Source organism: Oryzias latipes, chromosome 24 (assembly GCF_053564925.1).
Source record: "Oryzias latipes strain Hd-rR chromosome 24, Olatipes_Hd-rR_3.1".
NCBI classification, from domain to species: Eukaryota; Metazoa; Chordata; class Actinopteri; order Beloniformes; family Adrianichthyidae; genus Oryzias; species Oryzias latipes.
The window spans coordinates 6,899,481-6,925,799 of NC_136260.1; the positions used below are offsets into that span (position 1 = coordinate 6,899,481).

The 26,319-nt window shown below is 39.8% G+C and overlaps 1 protein-coding gene and 1 long non-coding RNA gene across 4 annotated transcripts in view; one reads left to right on the top strand and one right to left on the bottom strand.

Annotated features, from left to right (window-relative positions):
* Window positions 1–912: 912 nt before the first annotated feature.
* Window positions 913–26,319, top strand: part of man1a1 (mannosidase, alpha, class 1A, member 1) — a 125,497-nt gene continuing 100,090 nt past the window's right edge. Inside the window, exon 1 of one of the 3 annotated variants that reach the window (XM_023953195.2) lies at window positions 913–1,666. In XM_023953195.2, the coding sequence (XP_023808963.1) occupies window positions 1,160–1,666 (507 nt within the window). In that variant the 5' untranslated portion in view covers window positions 913–1,159. Of the gene's footprint in view, window positions 1,667–4,116; window positions 4,218–16,777; window positions 16,904–26,319 lie in introns of those variants that run through there. The other 2 variants (XM_078942574.1, XM_078942575.1) reach the window with 2 other exon arrangements.
* On the bottom strand, window positions 8,096–17,162 carry LOC144990061 (uncharacterized). The gene is made up of 3 exons (XR_013653994.1): window positions 17,025–17,162; window positions 16,812–16,926; window positions 8,096–8,229 (listed from the first exon to the last, which is right to left on the bottom strand). It is a non-coding gene; the product is annotated as an uncharacterized LOC144990061 (long non-coding RNA).

A 26,319-nucleotide genomic window follows, 5' to 3' on the forward strand; every position in this document is an offset into this window, starting at 1 on the left:
ACTTTTCTTCTGCAAAAGGCTGACATTATATTAGGCATGAAAAAACAATTAAGTTAAAATCCAATAGATAGTCACTAAAAAAAGTCTTTTAGCGGTTAGGAATTCGTGAAGGAATTCAGACATGGGCTCTGTCCGAATTTCCACCCTAACTAGTAAAAAACCCATACAGTGCAGCACTAAGTATGGCCTTGAATACTAAAAGCAATTCAGAAATCATGCTCACTGCTTTTTTTATTTTTAAAGGCGGATATGACGTCATCGATTTCACAAAGTTAAAATTGATATGAGTGTTTTGCGATGATCATTTATGAGTTCACTGTCTTCTGAAGACAAAAGCGTTGATGATTGAATAAAAAAATACATTGAAATACATTTTTTGGCAAAAATTGTTCCAGTGCAGTGCTTTGTGGTCAATATTCACCAATCCAGTGAGCATCAATGCATTCGCAGAAACTTCTGGGTTAGTTTCCAGGGCACCCGATTTGGGAATTGTAGATTTGGACAGCAGTTAAAATGCCAAATGCACTATAATGCACTCAATAGGGGTCAGGGTGGGAATTCGGACACAGCCATGGTTTGTATTAGACTACAAGGTTGGGCTGGTCCCAAAGGGGGTGGTTCAAAGTCCTGATTTAATTTTTTTTATTTTTATTTTTTTTATCTGTGTATAAAAAAGTTTTTTCACGTATGAAATTGTTCGAGAGAATTTACTGATCCTCGGGTTTCTGGACGTTCATAATCACTGATTCTGTCTTTACCTTGCTGGTACTGAGACTTCTTATCTCTCTCTAACTCTCTTTATGACTGTCTTGGTAGGTTTGCACCAAATCATTGGGAGACCACGCCTTCTATCCCGTGCACCAATCAGAAGCGCAGAATCGTTACCCACTGGGTCCGTAAGCCACGCCTCCCCCTCACTGCTTCCTGTCTGAGTGAGCCGACAACAGCACTCTGTCTGCGGGGTATCGGCATGGGCACTGGCTGCTCACCTCAACAACTTTTCCACTCTCTAGCGGCTTCACTTAAGCGACATTTATCCTCCGGAAATGGATTCTTGGGCGGAATAAACCAAAGCTGAGCGCCGCGCGGCTTGAAGGAACAGCTCGAAGCAAAGGCTCGTGAATCTAGTTGTTGAAATTGTTCGCGGAGGAAAGGAAAAATGCCAGTCGCAACTCTTCTGCCTTTCACCTCTACCCCGAATAGGAAGTCTGTCAGCGCCACTTCTTTCAGGTTGACGGAGAAATTCATCTTGCTGCTGGTGTTCAGCGCCTTCATTACCTTGTGTTTCGGGGCTATTTTCTTCCTGCCGGACTCGTCCAAGCTGCTGAGCGGAGTTTTCTTTCGTTCCTCCGCGGTGGAGACGAACACGCGCACCGGTCCGGACGGCAGTGAGCCCGGCTCGGCTGGAAACGATGGCCGGGTTTTGGATAAGATCCGAAAAGACCACGACAAGGCGCTGCTGGAGGCCAAGGATATCCTCCAGAAGCGGCCAGACGACATCAAAAACGACATCCTCTCTGACAAGAACAAAGTTCCGAACAGTTCGGATCAAAACGGGAAGAAGGCCAACGATCTACCGTCCGTTGAGTTCCACCGCCCGCCCGGGGCGATAGGCAGCGAACCCCGGGACCCCGAAACCAGGGAGAGACGGGCCAAAGTCAAGGAGGTGAGTCAACTCAGGACTTCCTACAAAGCTCCTGTTGATAGAGAGGCAAAGTGGCTCTATGCTGTTTATTCATTTTCTATTATATTGATAAAGCACAAAAAATAAAAATCATGTTTGGGTAGTCGCTTCACCCCCCTTAAGGCGGGACAACCCGTTAGACCAGTTTGTCCCAACAAAAGCAGACTAACCTGAAACCACTAAGTCACATCTTGACCCATATTGTAAACAGCAGATAATCCCTAAAGCGAAGGAAGGAGGCTTCCTGACACTGATCACTGAAGGCTGGGAGGCATTCAGGATGAATGATCTGGGTTTATTATTATTATTATTATTATTATTATTATTATTATTATTATTATTATTATTACTACTACATGATTTTTTGTGTAAGCGGTCTTTAAAGTGACATCAGGAAGTTTCATTCTTTTCAGATCACTTCATCTACAGAACACTGAAGGTGACTTTGTTTAGAAAAAAAATCAGTAAGATATTTCTTTATAAATATAAAGTTCTCTTATTTCTGTGTTAAGCTACGGCCACACCCCCCTCTGGAAGAAGCGTTCAAGCGCCCAATTCCCACCATAATTTCATGCGTTTGTGCGTAGCTACACAGGTTTCTACAACCGTTTCCGGCCTCTACGTACAAAACGTGTGGCTGTTAACCACACGTTGCAAGTTTAACCGGGTCCCAGTCAGGGCCTCTGATTTGGTGTTAAATTGATGGCGTCTATTCTCATTTACGGAAGTGTTGATTATTTTCAAACTTGATGATTACATTTTATTTTAACTGGAATTCTATGACACCAAGTGTTTCATAAATCAAAACAGAGCTGTGAAAGAGAAAGTCTGGAGCACGATTCACCAGATTTGCACCGCTTTGACGTTTCACACCAAGCCTCTTCCAACTGCAGGTGGCAAACATGCACTTGTAAAACAGAAGAAGAAGAAGAAGCCCCTCCCTTCTTGTCTAGTGTGAACACCATGGGTTAAACGCCTGTTCAAGAAGCACATTCTTGAATGCATGTCAAATGTCTGATATGTGCATAGCTTTAGGCGGCAGAGGTTCTATGGTGGTATAGTAATCCAAAAATTAAAAATTGGGACTTTTATTGGGACTCAGCATTTGCTGAGTTTTTATATGGGGAGCTAAAAGTGAGTTAAAAACCCCAAAATGTATAAATATGTAAATCAACATTTATATATTTTATTATGCGTTTACATAATTCTATATGAAAAACATCAAATAATTGTCCATAGAAGGAAGAGACTCTGGAATATGTAACAAAAAAGCTATAAAAAACCAGTATCATATTTTTCATTCCATCCCTGCTACTAGAAACCTTAATTTTTTTTTAAAAATGACAGTGCTCCTTCTAATCCTCTTATGGATGGCAATAGACCTTTCTTTGGTAATTGATTTTGTGTCTCAAATAACTAACGCCTCATGTTGTGAAAAATGTGTTGTGTTTTATTCCATGTCCCATGAGTCTTGGGGCCTGAACAATTCTTGAGGAAGTGATTACTTTCGTCGGGGTGACTCTAAAGACATATCAACAATAATACAGTCGTGGTCATCTCCATATGCATTTACTCTTATTTTTATTGATGTTTTTACTATATGTGTTCATTTTTTTGTTGGATTTAATTTTGGCTCTTTAGGCTCTCCATATCCAGTGTGGCAAAAATATTCAGTCAGCCACCAAAAAGATAGGGGGGCTGTGATTTTCAACATAGGTATACCTCAACTGTGAGAGACAAAATGAAAAAAAATTCCAGATTTTCTGATTATTTTTTTTAAGCAGTTATGTTTGGCGGCTGCAGTGGGGGGGGGGCTCCTGTAGGGCGGCCGCCGCTGTCCTTCGACAAGCTAAACCTGTTTCTCTGATGGAAATGGGGGTCTGTGGAGGACCCCGCCCGCCTCACGGTGTGCAGGCGGGAGCTTCGCTCACAATCACAGAGGGTTTGGAGTCAGGATCAGTGGGGGGGTGGAGGTAAAAACGAGAACACTGGCTGTCAAACAGAGAAGCACTACATGATCCAAAATGTATAATGGTAGTCCTTGTAGATGGTAGAAATACAGCTTTTTTTCTTTCTTTCTTCAAATTTCTGCAAATTGTTTTGGTTTGACATCTGAAAAGGAATCCTAAATTTTTGTTTTTTTTTCAATCACAGAATGTCAGCAGGTATTACATCTTTGTCATTGAGAATCTGCTTAATCCGGTGACTGTATATGAGGACTGGACTGAGTGACTCCTCCCCTGGCTTTCCAAACAGGAAGTACTTGCTGGTTCTTAGAACCCAAAATCGCACAGACTTCTATTTAGTCATTCTATCGTTCAGAATAATCATTCCTGCTCTGATACCTTTTAAACATGTTCCTCATAATCCATCTAAGGCATGTGGACTTCCAACAAGCTCACTCTGATTGGCTGGACTGGTTGCCATAGAAACATTGATTTAGACCCCCTTGGACCAATCGTTGCTAACTGACGGCGTATTGCTCCAACATGTCTATTGTGACTGAATTGACTTCATGTGGTTGGAGCCAGAAGTAAGTCATCACCACACTCGCTCATTCCAGTTCTGATTTACAGTCAATGGTTTTAACAGCTGCTTTGTTGACAGTTGCCTTCTGGGAAATGATAAGAACATCAACAGGAGTTAAAGTGTGCTCTCCGGTTTCCCCATCCGCCTCAGAAATGCTTATCTGCAGGTCAAATGACACACTGAACACGTGTCTTGTTACAGGTTTATCTTTCACTTCGTGGTATTGGTCCATTTGAAATGTTGGCGTGTTGAACTGACTTGGTGTGTAAAAAAGATCAGACTCATTGTCCAGCTCCTTTTGCAGTTTTAATAAAGAGCTTATCTCAGACATGAGGTTCTGGTGGGTGGTGGGACACTTTCAGAGTCTGCAGAGTGTTTTTGTACCGTAGGAAGAGGAGGGCTAAAGAATTAGCCGAATAGCTGAAATACCAATTCATCAACTACTCCTCAGACTTCCTCTTAAAGCTTGGGGTGTAGTGCTACAATCTGACCTGATGTGTGGACAGACGGACATTTGCAGTGAAACCCTTTCTGGGCGTCTGTGTATGCAAGTGTGCCTTTTCTACTTCCTGCTGTGAACAGCTGTCCTGTTGACACGACCTAGTCTTCTAAAGAAAATTCATGTCCGTGTTTGAACAGGATATATTCATTTGTAGACTAACCGGCTCCACGTTTCTTCTCCCCATCGTTGTTTTTGCTGTTGGAATAGAAACCAGAGCCTGGCATTTAACTACAATGTTTGCCCGTTTTCGGGCAAAATAAAAATGCTGTCGTTTTCTAGGACATAGTTTCTGCAGAGCGACATCAGTTATTTAGAAATTCACCTCCGAGTTGTGGGCGGGGCGGTTGGTGCAGAACAACCCCACCCCCTTCCCAGCTCCCATAACCTGGAGCTCTCTGGTTACCCGTTTCCTGATAGCTTACAGCCCCTCACACCCCAAGCTAACATACATTCACATGAATGCATCAGAATGGAGCAGAGCAAGGACTTTGTCCCAAATGCATTCTTTTTGAGATGGCATTTTTGTTGGTCATTGTTGTTTTCCAGCGGTCTGTCTGCGGGGCAAACCAACCTCAAACCACCTGCTTGAAACCACAGAGCCAGACGAGCTCAAAAAGGTTTAAACTGTACACAAAATTCTACGGGACGTCTCCTCTGAACGGTGAAAACCAACCTGAAGTGAGACGGATAAACCAATGTCACAACAATGAGGCCGTCTTAATCCTGCCAGCAATAAAGGGAGAGATTATTATAATCTGCTGATGCTGATTGTTTACTTTGACTAAACAGCATTAGATCATTTTATTTTCACTTTAATCAGGATTTATTTAAAACCACCCAAAGCACAACAAAGCTATTTGTTAAAAATAATTAAAACAAATTAAGACATTTGTCTAAAAATATGGTTGAACAAAACTTAGTTAATTTAAAAATGTTTCCTACAACATCTTTTTCTTTCACTGCTGAAAATGTAAACACTAAATCACCTCAAACTTTTAATTTGAAGGGAAAAAAACAACTCCCATATTCACCTTCGATGTCTGTTGGCAGATCCGAGTGTGTTTGTGCATGCCTCTGCACAAACCACAGCATTAAAACATTAAACGGCATGTTTTACCTGACAACTCAAAGTCATAAATAAAAGCTCGGTCCCGCCCACAGCTCAGAGGTGAAAACTCCTGCCGCTCTGCAGAAACTACCTCAGAAAACCACACAGCTTTTTAGCTTTGGGCTAAAAATGTCATAATTAAAAGACCACCAGGAACACTTTCCAATAGATCATAAGATGATCAGATTGAGACTTTTAGCTGATAAACCTGTCATCTGTTAACGTGGAGTCCACCTATAACCAGCAAAGACTCATTTCTTTTATAATGTCATGTACCAATCAGGAATTTGATGCATTTAATTGTGAAAGTAGATACAAAGCTGCAGAGGGGATACGATGGATCACACTTAGCCGTGCTTTGCATTTATCTTTTTTAGGGTCATTAGCATTCTAAACGCTGAATACAGGATTATTAGCATTCTCTGTGCTATAGATGCTGATATATGCTGGACAATGCGGCCGCGTGGGGCTCTGAATGTCAAATCTATGCAAAGACATTTCATTGCAGACCGTGTTTAATTGATGTTTTCTCCTGGATTATTTACTGTGGTTTGTTGTATTTTTGTAATCATTATTTTTGACAGAAAGTCTGCATAAACCTGAAAAAAACCCAAATAAGAAGAACATGTATTGCAAGAAAAGATTAACTCTATGGAAAGGTCATTTATTGCTTTTTTTAATAGATGGTAAGAAAATGAAAAATACCAAAAAAGAAGCTATATGCTACATCAATCAACTATTTTTTTTTTATATTTCAAGGATACACCCTTTATACAGTTATTCATATACACAGTTTTGTGTAAGATCAAGAAGTGTCCTTGGCAACACCTTAACAACGCCCTCTTTGACCTATCGGAACTCCTCGGCTGCTGATGCGATCAACGTGAATCGGCTGATTCTGATGCACCGTTATGAGGCACATTACTGATGTAAAGTGTACCATAACAGCACAAGGCCACGACAGAATCAGGTGATTGCTACTACTGTAAAGTGTCGCGTATTAGTGCAAAGCTACTTTTCTTCACTTCAGAATACCTAAGGATTACATTCATTGTGAGTTTCAGTAGTTACGGTGGAAAATAGTTCAACTTTCTTAAACTTTTCTTTTTGCTTTTGTGACATTAAGGCATAGCATTTACAAATGTAGGCTGTACCATTAGTACTGTTGAGTTTATGATTTTTGTACACTTGATGTTTTGACGATGATGAAGCACTGCTCGACTTATTGTTATTTGTTCTTTTTCTGTACCAGACGGGCTTAATTAAAGTCTGTGTTTAGCATTAGTACTCAACTTGCTTACAACGAAAGCCCAGTTAGCACCTTAAGCTTATTGCAGAGAAAAAAGCTTTTAGGTGTAATGATTCATTTAAAACATACATTCATGTTATTGTTAATGATTTTTATGTAAACGAGCTGGAGTGTTGGTTTGAAATGTCAGCAGGGATGCGCTAACTACTAGAGTTGTCGGATTCACAAAAGTAAATGTCAAAAAAGGTATTTTTTTTCTTGTCCTCTTTTTAAATGTTAACTACTGTTTCAGTGCAGAGATAGAGTACTATGGGAGTTCCTATCAGAAAGGGCTGCATTATTTCAGTTAACGTCCCTTTTCTTTAATTATACAGTCTTTCAAAGTAAAATACAAGTTTCTTCTTTTCATTTGGATCCATATTTCATTTTGTAAAGCCGAATGAGACCTTTTAACGCCGACTCTCGTGCTCCGCTGATGCTGAATACTCTGGGATATTCAATATTAGCACGTCTCAAGCACTTTTGAGTTTATGGTTGGCTGAGTCAACACCCCCCCCACCCCCACCCCCAGCTTAATACTGAGAATCACAGGCTGTCAATCACATACTCCATTTATTTTTCAATCTCCTCATCCTACCTTCTCTCCTTTTACCACGAGAGGACTAGAATTTTAACACACCAGTCCCCATCGGCTTGAATATTGACTCAGCTTATTATTGGTTTTCTTTTTTTTCTAACTGTTTCTTGCATTCCTGGCATTGGCTGCAGAAACTCTCAACAAGCAGTGCCGTTTTGCACTAAAGTTGCTGGTGTGGTTGCTGCTGTTTAATTGCTTTCTGGTTGGAGGATTTTACATGATCAGCTTTTTTGGCCTTTGTTCAAAGTGAATCAACAGCTTTCAGAGCCTCTCACTACTACTGTAAACACTTTATACATTTTTCCCAGACAGAAATAAACATTTTCACACTTTTCCCCTTTTGTCTAAACTTTCAAAATTCAAGCTTTCACAGAAAAATAAATCCAGTATTATAGAATGGAAGCCAAGATCTAAGACTTATGAGACTATGGCAGGTTTAATGCACTCTGTACAAGAGACATGACACGGAAGAGATGGATCCACAAGGTGCACAGCCAATCAGGATGCAGAACACAATGACCTCTAAAAACAAATAAATAAATAAATTAGAAAAAAAATGCAAAATTGTCCCGAAAGAAATGTGAAAAACGTCTAGACCGTGAAGGAGGAACCACAATGAGGGAACACTGAATACCAATCTCCATCCATTCATTTGGTAGATGTCTTCCCAGCTGAGTTTGCTTTGTTCAGTGACATTTACTACTGAAGCAGAATTTCAGCGGCAGATCTCTGAGGCTATAGTTAACTTAATGACATTTGATCAGGGGACACCCATTGACTTTTAGATCAAATCAGATTTTTAAAACAAATAGAGCTGAAACCAGGTCAGTTCTTTGATAAACTTAAAGGTAACCAATGACATCCGCCTGAACACTGATGATGGAAAAGTCTCTGTCTTAATCCTGCTAGACCTGAGTGCTGCCTTTGATACTGTTGATCATGGGATCCTTTTGCACAGACTCCAAGACTGGGTTGGCATCTCTGGATCTGCCCTAAGTTGGCTCAAGTCTTATCTGGAAGACAGGAAATATTTTGTTGAAATTGGGAGTTGTGTCTCAGACTACATGGGCTTGAATTGTGGTGTGCCCCAGGGATCGATCCTGGGACCCCTTCTGTTCAACCTCTACATGCTGCCACTAGGGCAGTTAATACGCAGTAATAACATATCTTATCACAATTATGCAGATGATACTCAGATCTATGTGTCACTGACAACAGGTGAATATGGGCCGGTGGATTCTCTCAACCACTGCCTCCAACAGATCAGCGCGTGGATGCAGAACAACTTTCTACAGCTAAACTCAGACAAGACCGAAGTTATTGTTTTTGGCCCACAGAAACAAAGAGAAATTGTCAGCAGCTACCTTCATTCTCTGTCTCTTAAACCCTCAAATCAAGTCAGAAATCTAGGGGTAATCATGGACTCTGACCTGAACTTTAACAGCCATATCAAGTCAGTAACATCAGCGGCATTTTACCACCTGAAAAACATTGCCAAAATCAAAAACATAATCTCAAAGCGAGACCTGGAGATACTTATCCATGCATTTGTCTCCAGTAGGTTAGACTACTGTAACGGCCTGCTCACCGGCCTGTCCAAACGAGCTGTAAAACAGCTTCAGTACATCCAGAATGCTGCTGCTCGAGTCCTGACCAAAACCAGGAAGTGTGATCACATTAGTCCTGTGCTCAGGTCTTTGCACTGGCTCCCTGTACCTCAAAGAATAGACTTCAAAGCAGCTCTGCTTGTGTACAAGTCTCTCCATGGCCACGCACCAAAGTACATCTCTGACATGTTAGTGCCATATGAACCATCTCGTACTCTGAGGACCTCAGGGACCGGCCTCCTGTTGATGCCCAGAGTCAGAACTAAACAAGGGGAATCAGCGTTTCAATATTCTGCAGCTAAAATCTGGAACAGCCTCCCTGAAGGCGTAAGACAGGCCTCTTCTGTGTTCATGTTCAAATCTAGACTTAAAACATTTCTGTTTAGCCGTGTATATGACTGAAAGGTCCTATCTGCACCTTTCTTTCCTTCCTTTCTTTTTAAATCTTTTTTTTTTTTCCTTTTCTTTTAAAGTAAATTTTATGTTGATTATTTCTATGATGTATTGTGATTTTAATGCATTTTTCTGTTTTGTGAAGCACCTTGAATTACTTTGTGTACGAATTGTGCTATACAAATAAACTTGCCTTGCCTTGCCTTGCCTTGCCTAAAGACCAAATTTTATTTCGAATTTAGAGTAACTTTATAACAGAGAAAGGACATAGAATTTGGTCCAAGAAAGGCTTTTTTCTATTTGATATAAATTTAAGTTGAGGTACATTTTTGTTTGAAAGATTTTTATTTGATGTGAATTTGGGGGGTATGACCTTTTGATTGTGAGGTCAGCATTCGAAATAAGTGGTTATCCTTATCGAGACAACCCGATTACCCGGAGGACAACCAAAAATGAACCTGATGGTTGTCCGTGTGACAACCTGGTCTTTTGCATTTTGGTAGTTTTTGACTATTTTTCAAAGTTTTTGGGAAACCGACGTCCGACTTTTTAAGATAAAACCAATTGTACACGAATGATGTCACGTGACGTCTGAACGAACCAAGTACGCCCGAAGACATCGCAAAATGACAACATAGCACCTGCATGTCTGGTTTAAAAGATCAGGGATATTAGTCTTTACTGCTACTGCAGCGCACAATATAAACTTGGCATCATTTACACAGGTGTTTGTTTGAAATAGATGTTATATCATATTACAACTTTTCATCACATGTAAATATTACTTTATATTTGGAATGCTGTACTAGTCCCAGTCCATACAAGGTTTCTAAAAATACTCATTAGGTTACAGTGTTGGTTAATGTAATTAATTTTCTGATATATTATAGGGTAAGATAAAGTATTTTCATTTGACCGGAATAATATTTGATTTACATGGCAATACTTTGTGTAACCAGATGCTTCAATATTTAGTAAAATGTTTGTTTATAATATTTAAAGAGTTTTTTTAAATGTCCATCATAAGAGGCAGTTGATATTAGATGTATAGAAGAAACAAAGATGTAAGTACTGACATCTGAGTAGGTTTCGTTGCTGTTGAATATTGGTATCGAAGGACAACCAAAGATTGGGGAGGACAACCAAATATTCCTTTTTTCCTTAACCATTTTTTTTCCTTATTTCTAACGCTAACAGTCATACTCTTTACTGTCCAGTGACTGAGCATGTGCAACACAACTCACTGTTGTGTTTTGAATCATTTTAAAGTCAGTCTTAGTCTTTAAAATTGGGCTATTGACCCACTATGATGTAACTAAACCTGGTTCTACCGGAGAATTTAATGTCATAATGGACCCAGAGAAGCTGCTATTTCCATTCATTTCTGTTGACCACAATGGTAATTTCCTAAATTAAAACAAAACGTGGTTTATAAAAATGAATCCCAGTACAGTTTTTTTATATTTCTCAGATCCAACCACAGAGGGGAATTGTGTTTTTAGATCCAGACCATACGTAGTTTAAAATGGCACCTGATGAAATGATCTAGTTCCAGTGATTTTTGTTTCAAAATCCGCTTCAAACATGATTCATCACTTTGTTCAGCCTGTATGGTTTTTTTTTGTAGAAGGTTAGGATGGGGGCGATAACAGAGAGGAAGAACTGGTTCGACGTTGTCTGACAGCCTTCTGGTTCCACATCAGTTCAGTTCTGCTCTTTTGCAATCGTTCTTTTTTTATTTACAGGAACTGGGAGTTTCGGTTTAGTCTTTGCAGTGGGCATCGGTGCTGCCGTCCCTCTAAGAAGAGCTCTTGTTTACATGTATACTGAAATAATTTCACATAAATGTCAAAGTTTATTTTTATTTAACAAATTAATACAATCAAATTTACTTTTATTTTAAATTAGATTAATTAACTTTTTATCTGCAGGAGTTGTGGGTAATTACATAATTAGAACAAGGGTTACAAGGGAAGAATCAGTTGAGGAGAAATATATACAGCTATATGAAAAATGATATGAAGGAAAATCTTTCAGAAAATCAGGGTGAAGTTTTAAAAAGGTTTCATAATGTAGACACTAGTAGGACAAGATGGGGCTAAAATAATCCCACAGTGAGGGCATTTCTGTTTTTACAGCAACTAAAAAGTAAAATCATTTTCAATGTAGAGGATTCTATTTTGGTTTCATCTGACCATAGGACATTCTCCCAGTCCTCTTCTGGATCATCCAAATGCTCTCTAGCAGACTTTGGACGGGCCTGCACATGTACTGGCTTTAGCAGGGGGACACGTCTGGCACTGCAGGGTTTGAGTCCCTGACGGTCTAGTGTGTTACTGATGGTAGCCTTTGGTACTTTGGTCCCAGCTCTCTGCAGGTCTTTCACCGTTCTTGTGATCATTTTGACCCCACAGGGTGAGATTTTGGGGAGCCTCAGATGGGGGGAGATTATCAGTGGTCTTGTTTGTTTTACATTTCCTAATAATTGCTCCCACAGTTGAATTCTTCACACCAAGCTGCTTACCAACTGCAGATTCAGTCTTCCCAGCCTGTTGCAGGTCAACAATTTGGTATCTGGTGTCCTTAGACAGCTCTTTGGTCTAGGTCATAGCGGAGTTTGGAGTGTGACTGTTTGAGGTTGTGGACAGGTGTCTTTTATACAGATAACCAGGCCTCTCTCCTCTTTTTGAGTGGGAGAACTTGCACAATTGGTGGATGAATAATACTTTTTTGTCCCGCTGTAAAAGCTGGAAGGAACGTAGAAGAGGAAGGCCACAGTGGAAACCTTGGGGCTGTGACCTCCCCCAAGGTGGGAGAATAACTCCAGCAGACCCCATGAACAGCATCCAGATCTCAGTCCAAAAGAGTGGAGTCCTGGGAACATCAAGGAAATCACTCAGAACCCTCAACCTCTCCTACGTGTTACTAACGAGGTTTGGAGTTGGCATAGTCACAGTAGTGTGTGTTTTAGCTGTGCCTGTCAGGTTTTTTTCACGAGTTGCAAATAAGGTCGGTAGTTTCAGGAATTTTGAATATGCTAATGTGGGTAAAGTGGCGTGTTACAAACAAGTTCTATTATTACTGTGTATGCAGTTAATAGTCTGACTGATTGACTTATCCAGTTTAGTTTAGGTAGTTCAGTTTAGAATTTTTCTATTGAATTCTATGTATTCATGATCCTTTTTATTTTAGGTTTTACACTAAATTTATCTGCACAAAGCCCATCTAGACGACTGTTGTTGTGATTTTATGCTATACAAATAAAATTGAATTGAATTTAAAATTGGAGTTATCTTGGGTTCTTTTGCCTCGCTTTATGCACCTTCCATAAATTTCAAAACAGAATATTCATTGAAGGTGTGGATTATAATCTGGTGTGCCCTATAGTGTGAAAAATACAGTACGTGTGTGTTTTTGCCATGCATGTCACGGGTAAATGGGAATCTTCCCTGTTTCCTCTGTGCTGCCTGCTCAGGTTATTTTGTCGTGTGCGGTGTGCACCAGCCCTCTCTTCATTAGTGCTCTGAATCCCTCTGCCCCCCCACCACCCCCTTATGGTTTAAACTTCATTTTTTTGTGGTTTGTTTTCCTCTTTGCTCCCAGATGTAAGCGCGGCTCTGTGTTGCGGTGTGCCCAGATCAATTTACTGTGGAGAGCGGTGAGCAGAGTATACACACTGAATAATTCAGGGTGCATCCTGCATCCACCAAACATGGCGAACCAAAGAGATGAGTGTGTCTGCACGCCTCCGATGTCTGCTGTGATAGATGCTGATAATTACAGAGTCGCTTTCTGTTTGTTTTGGGGATAAACTGATGTTTCCTTTTTTTAAACTGTGAACTGTTTTTCTTTTTATATTTATTACTATTATGAACATTTATAGAAAACTCTGAGCCAAAAAAACAGAACTGAAGCTTTGAACCAAATCAGGGAAAAATATGAAAAAAGTGGTCAATGTGAGCATCAGTCACATGCAAATAGTGTGGATTTAAGGGCTAAAATAAAGGTACAAATTATAGTTAACTGGGCTTTTGGCTAAGATATAAAAAGTTTTGTGATTAAAGTACAATATATGAGTACTGGCGGTGTTAACTGACCTAAAACCAATTTTCTGTGTCACATGGCACGCAAAAAAATGTCTAAATGAAGCCGCAACCCTCAATGAATTGTTGGAGCATGATGGGTATTGTAGTCAGGTGCCTGGCGGAGTGATGCATGTTGGGCCTTCTGTTCAACATACTGAAGTGAAAAAGTCAGAGTATTGGTTTGTATTTTATGTGTTCTGACTGAGCAATGTTAAGAGACAATGTCATTTAAGTTTGACTACTGTGTTGTCCTCCGTGAAGGATGATTATTTCAGATAAAAGAAACAAACGTGAAGAACAACACATGAGGAATACATCCCATTAACCCCTCATCAGCCGCTGGGCCCTTGTGGGCATTCTGAGTAGTGTAGTGACATTATTTATCTGACAGTCATGGTCCACCTTATAATCTGGTGCTCCTTATAGTTCAAAAAAATAGTGTAATCACTCCAACAACTAATAAAATAAGGTTGTAATAAAATCTGCAAGTCACTTCAGCTAAACCTGCTCTGTAAATGTGCCAGAGTCCTTTTGTAAAGCTGACCCTCAAAGCCACCTCCTCTGCACTTCTGGGAAGACAGAGATTAGCCCTGAAACGATCTGTTTCACAGAAAAGGAAGAAAAGCTTTGAGCTCGCCGCGTCCCTTGACTGCACCAAGACCAGCTTCAAATGGAAGTCTTTGCCAGTGTGTCAGGCGAAGGATGTGCTAAATGTCCCCAAGTGTGTGACATGGACTCATCTGTAAGAACTTTAGAGGAAGCTGTTGGTCCTAATGGAATGGATAACTCCACCAAAACACCTTAAACACTAGAGGAACATAGAAAAACTACTAAAGAAAAGAGAGAAATAAGTCATTTAAAGCCAACACTGAACAGATTTTCCATTAAAAACTAATCATAAAATCTTACACACACACACACATATGGATGGATGGATGGATATGTAGATATAGATAGATGGATGAGTGTGTAGATATATACAGTGAGGTCAATAAGTATTTGATATAGCAAGTTCTCCCACTTAGAAAACATGGAGGGGTCTAAAATTTTCATAATAGGTGCATTTCCACAGTGAGGGACAGAATCTGAGGAAACATTCAGAAATCACGTTGTACGATTTTTAAAAACAATTTATTTGTCTATTACTGTGACAAGTATTTGATCACTTGGGTTAAACAACTTTAATATTTGCTACAGAAGCCTTTGTTAACAATTACAGAGGTCAAACAGTTCATGTAGTTCTTCACTAGGTTTCTACACACTGAAGCAGGGATTCTGGCCCACTCCTCCATACAGATCTTCTCTAGATCTGTCAGGGTTCAGGGCTGTCACTGAGCAACACAGAGTTTGAGCTCCCTCCAAAGATTCTCTATTGGATTTAGGTCTGGAGACTGGCTAGGCCACTCCAGAACCTTGATATGCTTCTTACGGAGCCACTCCTTGGTTTTCTTGGCTGTGTGCTTCGGGTCATTGTCATGCTGAAAGACCCAGCCACGACCCATCTTCAATGCTCTGACTGAGGTAAGGAGGTTTTTGCCCAATATCTCACAATACGGAGCCCCGTTCATCCTCTCCTTAATACAGTGCAGTCGTCCTGACCATGATACTTCCACCCCCGTGCTTCACTGTAGGTATGGTGTTCTTGGGATGATGCTCCTCCTTCCTCCTCCAAACACGCCGAATGGAGTTAAGACCAAAAAGTTCTATTTTGGTCTCATCTAACCACAAGTCTTTCTCCCATGACTCCTCTGGATCATCAAGATGGTCATTGGCAAACTTCAGACGGGCCTTGACATGGGCTGACTTCAGCAGGGGAACCTTCCGTGCGATACATGATTTTAAACCATGACGTTTTAATGTATTACTTATAGTAGCCTTGGAAACGGTGGTCCCAGCTCTCTACAGGTCATTGACCAGCTCCTCCCGTGTAGTCCTGGGCTGATTCTTCACCGTCCTTAGCATCATCGATACCCCACGAGGTGAGATCTTGCGAGGGGCCCCAGTCCGAGGGACATTGACAGTCATCATTAGCCTAATTCATTTTCTGACAATCGCTCCAACAGTTGTTCTTTTCTCACCAAGCTGCTTGGCAATTGCCCCGTAGCCACTTCCAGCTTTGTGAAGTTCTACAATTTTGTCTCTTGTGTCTTTTGACATCTCTTTGGTTTTGCCCATGTTGGTAGTTAGACTTCTGACTGATTGGGGGGGGGGGGGGGGGGGGGGAACAGGGGCCTTTATGCGGGCACAGGGGCCTTTATGCAATCTAACAGCCTCAAACAGGTGCCACTAATTTAGAATCATGAGCAGAGTGGAGTTGGACTATTTAAAAGCAGACCAGCAGGTCTTTGCTGGTCAGAAATCTATCTGATAATCAAGTGATCAAATACTTATTTCTCCCAGTAACATACAAATAAATTGTTTAAAAAAAATCGTACAACGTGATTTCTGAATGTTTCTTCAGATTCTGTCCCTCACTGTGGAAATGCACCTATGATGAAAATTTTAGACCCCTCCATGTTTTCTAAGTGGGAGAAGTTGCTAAATCACAAGGTGATCAAATACTTATTGAGCTCACTGTGTATATATGCCGCGCTCCATCAATTAGAAGTTGCTTTCACTGAGACTTTTGGGGGGGTGCAGGATAGCCTGGATCTGGGTTTTAACACCCCTACCTTGAAGCCTTTTAGACTAAAACCAAAGCAGCACATTAATAATAGATTTTACAAATAATACATTCGCTTTTAAAAAATGTATTCACATGGATCTTTGAATGTGCACCAGGTCAAAAAAATCAAAGCACTTGGAAGTCATTATTCACATGTTATCTGAAAAAGACATTTTCTTAGAATTGAAAGTTAATGATTAATCCTCCATTTCTCTGGTAACAAGCAGCTGGTGTAACTGCATGGCATTATCGGGCTGTTTTCTTTGCACTCAGGAGTGTATTGCAGAAACAAACAAAACCATTTGAAGGTGTAGACCAGGACTACTCAATTCTGATCCTCGAGATCTATTACCATGGCCTGTTTTCCAGTTCTGTGTGCACTGTTTTCTACCGATTTGCCGAAGGAATGTCCTTATTTGGATTGATCGAATCCACCTGATCCAGGTAATCTGCTGGAAAAGTGCTGCCTAAAACAGAAAGGGTGGTATATATTGAGGATCTTGGTTGGACAGCCCTGACTCCCCATCTAAAAATCTACATTCGTGTGAACATCTTTTCAGTTTACCTGCTTTGTCATTACTGCGATTGAGAACGTTGCATAACCTGTTCATTTGATGTGTTCAGCGTTGTTTGATGGAATGATTCTCCAGAGGTAAGGGCTATAAACCCACCTGTTGAATAAAGGAGGCAATATATTCCTCGGACTGGGACTTCTACATCCGCGTCAGGACTCCGATCAGAGAGCACAGGACAAGATGAGCGGTTCAAACTTTTATCTTCAGTTTTCTTCAGTTTTTACAGAGCTCACAGCCTTGCCACATGTAGCCTGCTTGCCCCCCTCCCCCCCCCCTCGTTTTCCTTAGGACCCCGCTCGTCCTCATACATGCCTGAACAGAATGTACTAATCAGAGAGTAATTCACCGCAGTACCTGAACAAATGTACTGAACAGGTTGGAATTTACAACACCACCTTTGAAAGAAAGGGTCTGTGTCAGCTGGACTGCATCTCTGCATTTCATTGGCTTGGTTTATGTGTGGAGAACTAAAGTAGGTCATGCTGTAAACCCACGAGCTCCACTTTACATCCTTACAACTGTTGAAATGGGATAGTTTTCACAACTGTCATATACACGAAAAATGTCAATGTAGATTTGTCTCGTAGCCAGAGTGGACAGTTCCAATCCTGGATATTTCTCATTCCTTAGATTATGCTCTGTCTTGTCTGTCTTTAGAAGAGATCATAGCTGTATTTGCGGTCTTTCTCTGGTGTTCTGGTCTCATCTTTGCCAACCAGTTAAACAAATGAGTGATGATCAGCGGCTCGGCTGCCGCCTGCCTGCTGTATTGAAGCAGACGATGGATCTGATGAAGGGAGGCAGAGAAAAATCAATTTGCCTTTCAGAAAGTCTTCATTAGTTTGCTTTTCGTCAAGCAGCTGAATCGGTTGGGCTTCTCTGTGCAAACCAGAGACAAAGGTCAGGTCGGTAAATATATATGCATGAATTTTTATAGAGTCTAACATAAACCTTGACAGTTTTGAAGGAGGTTATCAGCCTGTTGCTGTGAGCGATTACAACCACAAAGACAAGGAAAAGAATTGTCTCTGACATTTTGACTGACACTAGAATCACAAAGTTAGTTTTAAATAGAAGACTTAATTCAACATCTTAAAGTGAAACCAGGTTTAGTTTTAAAAAAAGAGAATAGCTGTTATTTTAAATCAAAAATCCATTAGGTGTGAAACAATTAATCGAATTATATTCCTACAATCCAATCAGATCAATTTCTCTGATACGAGTTGTTAATCAAGTCAACCTATACCATTACAAAGTTGTTTTAAAATGAAATTAATCGATTTAATTGATCTTTTTTTAAAACCATTTGGATTGAGGTACAGTAGTTGATTTTACTATAACGTAAAAATGACCAAGTACATCACAGCAGACAACACATGTGATGTCAGCAAAAACTGATCAGTCCGTCATTCCAGTCCAATGTGTGCAAACGCTTTGAATTTAGCAAAGTCATGTGACCACACAGTGTACTAGGATGTTCTAATAATGATCCTTTTGGATACTTTGAATATAGAAAACTTCACCTGCCCTGTTCAGTTACCAGGTATTTGTCTCTGGTTGAAGTTTTGGCTGAAGATGTCCTGAATGAATTTTAGGTCAGTGAATCGGATCGAATGAACCAATATCGATTTGTGACTTGTATTGGCAACCACAAATTATGATGTAAATTGAATTGTTAAAATTAGTTATGCTCCTAAAATTTGTATATGTCCAGTAGTTTCCTTTTCACTTTGTCATTATTCAGATGGGCATTAAAAGAGACTGGCACTTGATGTTTGTGCTCTTGATGTTGCATTTTTTGGTTGGTAAATGGAATAGTGATAGAAACCGAGGTTTATTTGGCATAGAACGGTATGTTACTGTATTTCCAGACAAAAATATAGGCAACAACACAGAATGGACATTTCAAGATTTAATTACATGTAAAGCAGTACGATTTTATTAAAACAGTATAGCGATGTGTCAGTTCTTCATGATGTGTGAGTGCTGGCCTACGCTCACTTTAGGCTAATTTACCAGGAGCAAGTATATATACTGCTGTGATGTTCACGGACAGTAGGTGAGAGGTGTGGAATACTCATGGTTCTAAAATCATGTTTAATGTATACTTTTAATGTCCATCCTTCTGTTTGGAATTATATTTTCATAAAGACTCATTGGGCTGTTCTCAAAAAGTTGACATGTAAAAGAAAATGTCAGATAATGTGAAAACCCTTTAGAACTGGGACATGGTAAGTTTAGAGGTCACATGACTGACTTCTCTAAACATTACCATGAGTGGCTTTAAAGAGATGGGCCAAAGATCAATTGACTGTGCCTAAGCAAGATTCAGAACGATCACAATCATCCAAAAACTTGTGTGGCAACTGTTCTCTGGCGCTGTGTGAATTGGTGGTTGTGAGACAGTATATTTGTTATGTAAAACAGTTTTTTTTAACATTGATGTAATGAAAGTTGCTTTGATTTTGGAAAAAAACCATCTGTAAAAATGTCTGCCTACTGAACACTGTACATAACGGTTGTAGCTCTGTATCAACTGGGCTTTAGTCAAAGCTTTGAAATATCATGCTTTGTTGATGAATCAATTTCTTTGTTAATTTTTCCCCCACTTTTTCTGGCATGCATGTTTTGCTTGTTTTCTGGTTTCAACACATCTAGCCCCAAAACCCTGAAAAAGGTCAACAAATTTGATCATGTGTCATCATGTGCCTCATGAAATGAGGAAACGAGGAAAAGATCCAGGCCAGGGAAATGTGGAGCAATAAAAAGAAAAAAAAAATGCTGCAGTTGAGTTTTTCCTCTTGACATTTATTTCCAGGAAACTGTTGGCCCAAAATCAACTTGGGGTGCTGGTAGGTTCAAGGCCGCACTAGAAGGCTTGAGGCTATGTGCCCTGCGAAGCAGACTTCCAGTCAGGCTATGGAACATGATACTCTTTGTTTTAGGGCAGAGTTTACTGTTTGAGTTAGTTCACTTTGACATACACCTGTGTTTAAAAACAGATAAGAGTGTTTATATGATACTGGTACCTTACTCATAGGACACGGAAGTACATATTCTGCTTGATGTGACTTGCCTTATTCCCAGGGTGGTGATTATTGTATTTTTTAGCATTAGGACAATTGAAAGCCTGGCTGAAAAACAGAAATAAAAACCAAAGAGAGGATACTGTGCAAGGGGCTGCTGAAAAGAGGTTTCAGAAAGTAGTTTCCATTCTTGATTTAAAGGCGCAGGTTTTGCTCACTTTGCTCCAGATGTTTGGAACACAGAATGCTGCTGTGGCTCGTATTTCTGTCTGTGGGCATAGTACGCCTTTGAGATGATCAGAAAGGTTGCTGGTGGATTTGAGTTTATTTAAAGATTACCTACTTTATCAACAAAGTATCTCCTCTTACACAGATTAGTGTGTTGGAATCTTTTGCTTTAATCCACTTTCTGGGCTCACAGCCTTGCCACATGTAGCCTGCATCCACTTTATATTTTTTTAAACTACCCTGATTCAGAGTGTATCTGTCATCCATTCCAGTCTTTGGCTTAATCTATTAAGGTAAAGTCACCTGCGGCCATATTGGGGCTTGGCCCATGGAGGGTCGTAGAGAAGGGAGGCCAGTTCAAATACATTTTAGTTTCCTTGTGGCTCGTTGAAAATTGAACATACAAATGTTGTGGGTGTCTCTTGAAGTATCTGTAAGGCTAATGTAAGCTAAACGCTATATTCATGACGTGAGGGCGACTCTGTTTTATGATGCCCTCTAGATGAATTGAGTGTGTCATCCTGGTGACGCCACACTGTAGTCATTAGTAGATATCTATCTGTGTACTGGTGAACAATGAAGGAAGCCTCAGGAAGACGAGTCAGTGTTTACTTGTTGATAAAGAGACCCATTGCTAGCCTCATCTCCTTAATAATGTTGTATTTTATGTCTTTATCGCAGGTCTTTAGTTTTCATTGTTGCACTATTTTACTGTCCAAAGCAAGTTTGAACTATGAAGTCAAACATATGGATTTCTTTCACTTTCCATTTCATCATTCTTTCTCCTCCTTCCCCAATGGCCATCAGCCAGCAGCGATCAATGAGCAATGTTTCTGTGTTGCTTCTCTTCATCTCTCCACCGTGTTCTCAGTACAGAACGCCGTTAAGCACCAATCATACGAGTGAAAACAAAATCTTTTATGAGCCCTGTCAGCTCAGAGAGTTGTGGCTAGTGGAAAGTTCTGTGTCTTTTATTTAGATGGATTTAAAAAAGATTTCGCCCTTTTTTCATTTATACAACTAATGCTCTTTGTAATATTCACCAAAAGTGTTTATCTGTCAGAAATATAAGGAATTGGATCTGCAGGTTGAGCCGATCTCCTGAAAGATTACCATCCATCCATCCATCCATCCATCCATCCATCGTCTTAACCCGCTAAATCTCTTTTGGGGTCGCAGGGTTGCTGAAGCCTATCCCACCTACTGTTGGGCAAAGACAGGGTACACCCTGGACAGGTCGCCAATTTTCTGTATGACTCCTAAAACTTTTCACACAGCAACCCTGTGACTCCAAAAGAGATTGAACAGTAGTGGAAAATGGAAACTAAGAGTGAGCACTAGTCAATCGTCACACAGTTTTAGCAGCTGCTCGTTTTGGGTGTTGTATTGTTTGAAATGAACTTTGACTAGTGCAAAAAGACATGAAGGGGCGTTCAAATCTTCATCCTCATTTCTTGACATTGCTACATCATTTATTGGGACATATTTTACACTGACTCGTAGAAAAGGCTTTTAAAAAAATCCTTATAGCCACTTCCTCTTTGTTTTCCTTCTGATCTTGTCTTCTGGATATTCTCCCAATCCACACTAAAGAGCCAGACCAGAGTTCATTTGCAAGTAAACCGAGAAGCTTGCTTTCAGGTGGCCCAGAGTTCGCACAACTATACAGCCACACAGTAAAAACAGTTGAACTCTATAAAGACCCAAATAGTGTTTTGATATGTTCTTGTAGTATTTTTCTGACGTTAGAGGACATACATAAAGAAAATTAAGCTCGAAAGCATTTCTGAGTATTTTTTTAATTTAAATTGTAGATAATCCAGAGCAGACAAAAAAATGCAGCTTGAAAAGGCTTGTAGTTGTTGCTTACAAACTACAGTTGGCAGGCCACAAGCTCCTTGTTCCACGCCATTTTGATTCATCCACTTGCAGACAAATTATTCCATGTACGTCTTTGTTTTCCTCGTTTGAGCTGAAATCTGGATCTAAATTGTACGACTTAGTTTAGTTAGTTTAAATTTGGATCTAAACGATATTGCTCACCATTTTTGTTAGATTGGGGATGTGAGAGGCTGTAAGCTAGCGGGATAGATTGTTAACAAAGAGTTGATGGGAAATTATAGCAGCCTTACTCCATTCCAAAAGTCACGGCCACAAATTTCTGACGAACTCCTGCTGCTCTGTAGATGTCCCAGACAACAACACACGTTTTTGTTTATTTTCGCCAAAATCATAATGATATTAATAATTATTTATAAGCATGCTTAAAAGACCTACGGGTACACTTTGAAAATAGATCAAAAGATGATTGGAGTGGGACTTAAACACCAGTCTTTAAGCAATGACAATTGACACAGTCTATGAGCACCGTAATTCTTCTACCGTTCACATAGTTTACGTAATTCCAATGGATTCTGACGTGGAGAAAAGCAGCTTTGTGGCGAAATGCAAGACTTTACGTTAGTAAATATGGAAGCGATTCTGTAGCATAAATAAAAAGCAGAGTTAAAACCAGAAATGCTTTTTCATTTTCAAAATGAAGCTGCATTTTTTGACTCAAAAATAAAATGAAAAAGCAATCCACCAAAATGCTTTTTCATTTTATACTTCAACACAGCTTTTTCTGTCACTTAATTATAATGATAAAGAAAATGGTATTTGACATTTCATTTTAAAAAAGGTCCCTGGTAAATGTGTAGCAAAATCATTTAGAAATGTCTAATTTGACATTTAAAATGGATAAACAGAAATGCTTTTTAATTTTCAAAATGAACTGCATCAAATGACTCAAAATTAAAATGAAAAAGCAATATTTCAAAATGCTTTTTCATTTTATACTTAAAACCGCTTATTCTGTGTCATAATTAAAACAAAAATGCAAAGAGGGGATTGCATTTGCATTTTCACATCCACCCTGGGAAACTTGTCTCAATAATCATTTAGGAAAAGCATTTCCGGAGGGGAGGCGGGGCGATGACGTCACTGCTTTCTCCCTGAGTCAGACAGACCAGGAGCAGACTGTGTTAGCGGCAGAGTAGAAGACGGCTTTGAGTTGGTTGTGAACTTCTGATGACTTTACACAGCTTCTCAGGACTACATAGCAGCATGTCCGCCTTCTGCGGTCCTCCTCCTGACGCACCGCGGACAAGCTTTTGTCTTCGGACCGCCAGCTGCCTTTGCATAGCGGAGGGCGAAGCTCCCGATCGATGAAGGCGGAAATGCTGCTGCGATCTGAGAATCATCAATCAACCATGATGATCAACCATCAAATGAAAAATGAAAAAGCTTTTCTGGTTTAAACTTTGCTTTTTATTTATGCTACAGAATCGCTTCCATAAGTAAAGTGGTACGTAATTAACTTTATTGTACTAACGTTACAATAGTTGAGTCTTTACTAATGTAAAGTGTTGCATATAAGTGCAAAGCTAATGCTGTTTCTGAATCGGAATCAGCTGGAATTACGTTAATTGCATAGATCAGGGGTGGCGAACACGTGGCCGCTTGCGGCTCTCGGCCCATGAGCATGCAGCTCTTTGCGTCTCGTCATATTGTGGCGACCCAGGGGTTAGCCCCGCCTTCAGCCCCTAAGACTCATGAGAAGTGGGGAATTGTGGGTGTAATGTTTCTCCCCATGAGTCAGGGGGCTGTTAGCAGAATTAAGAGCCATGCTTTTTCTGGGCATATTAACGTGTGCAAACAACAAAGTTGGAAAGGAGCAATTCAAACTATCCATGACTTTGCTTATTCCTCTTTGAGATCAGCAGGAGTTGGTTGATGGATTTGTCACAGATGTCTCGCAACAATAATTTCGACATACTAAGCCTCATTTCTTGAGTAATTCACTTTTATACAACTCTCAAATCCATCAGAGAATATCAAAAATAAATAATAAAAAGGCCGCCGGGCAGTGTGAGTGTTTTTATTCTGCTCCCGACACATAAGTGACCGCCAGTCATTTGCGCGGGTTTCGCCCAATAAAAAAAAATTACTAAACATTACCCTCACATTAAAAATGGCGAAATTAAGAGTATAAAGAGAAATGCATGATGTTCCTGGAAGAATGGGAAGATTCTTACTTTTTTACTGAATAGAATGAATAGTCACTATGTTTATTATTCTGAGCTTTTGGAAGCAGTAAAATAGTTTATGGCAGAAAAGAACTAAACGTAAAAATTAAAAACTCTTCCTGATCTGACAAAAATTGTCTCCTTTTTTAACAAGATGAAGCTTTTCAAAGTGCACAGACACCTGACTGAGCATGCTTGTGTGAATAGTGTGGCGACCGTGGGGTTAGCCCCGCCTTCAGCCCCTAAGACTCATGGGAAGTGGGGAATCTTGGGTGTAAAACCATTAGTGAGGTGGCTATGAGCAGAAGAGAGATTCATGATGTCTAAGTTTTGACGGTTGAGTTCAAGTAAATGTACTGTTAATCAGGTAGGAAGCAGCTCAATACTTTTTTCCTTACTACTTTGGTGAGCAAGCAAAGTCGTTTCAATTTACATAAACATGTCATCAATTACTTGGTTTTCATGATAAGGATCCATCATAAAACTATAAATTAAAAAATTATTGAATATTTCTTCTTTTTTTTTTTTACCGTAGGTTAAAATTAAATTATTTCTACACTCAACTGAAATAAAACTTGAAACAAACACAACTACAATACTTGCTGTTGTGTTGTAGGGAGAGGAGTGTTTTATGGAAAATAATACGGCTTTAATTGCGTGTTTGTGTGTGTACGTATTGGCAGGTCAGTGTGTGGTGTGGCTCTTTGACTCTCACTTGGCTCCTGGTGTCAAACTTGTTCGCCACCCCTGGCATAGATGGTTGAAGAGTTACGGTAATTAAAAGAATGTCAACACTTGAGCTAAAGGTCTGTTGTGAAAGGTTTTTTTTTCTCTTAATGAACTGTCTTTTTTTCAGCAATAATGCTAAATAAAGTACACTTCTTAAAAGTCTTGAATGAAAAGCCTGCTTCGCTGGCCAACAGTTTTCAGTGTGACAGACTACGCTCACAAATAGTAGCAATGTAATATCTGCAGCTTGCTGTCACGGATAAATACATTAAACCCACTTCTCTGTGAGCACAAAGTGGTGAGGTTGTTCTGTTGAAGAACTGTTAAACTGCTCAAAAATGTCTTCACTGCTCTCTTGTGTGCTGCTAAGCAGAGAGAAGGAACAGCTCGAAGACAAAATAGAAAACGGTCCACTGGGTTCAGGAACGCCGCGGTTGTTCTAAGGTTTAGCTGCTTTTTGTTAGCGTTAATGAAAAACAGTTAAATATTCAGCTTCTCACTACCAAAATCTGTTTCAAACCAATTTGTCAACTACCCCATACCAAATGTTAGTTTCGTTAGATTTAACAACTGTTTAATATATGTGATTGAGAGATTCACTATTAAAGATTTTTAGTTGCTTTAATTATAAAAAGCTCCTTTTTTATTTTTTTCAGATTCCAATTAAAGTGCTGCTTGTGAGCAGCACAGTTTACTGGTTCAGCTCAGTACCGTTCATTTGTTCACGTCAATTAGTACTTGTCTGTTTTATAACAGCTATAGCTGACATCTTGGTTTACTTCCATCACCTTATAGCAGCAGCTACACATTACTACGTAAAACAAATACAATAAATGACAAAACAATATTTGGGTTTGCAATTTAATGAACATTTATTCATCTGTATGCTTCTCATGCTTATTGATTAAATAAAGGCTCTGAATCCCCCAAAATAGTGGTAAAATAGTCGATTCTTACATTTTGGAGGACTGAACGTCCCATTATCTCTTCACCTCTTAATATCTTCTTCCTCGCACGTTGTGCTTCAAAGCTTTACCTCATTGTCGGCTCTGTTCCTTTAGAGAATGTGATTTTCTGATTACTTTCTGCTGAATGTCGTCTTTAGCTGCCGCACCTGGACAGCTAAGCAGCTGGTTTGCAATGCTAATCGTCTCTCCCTCATTCATTTGCATGCTGCGTTAAAGCTACAAACATACCAAAAGTGGACGTTCAGGTTTCGTATGGCGTACACCTCA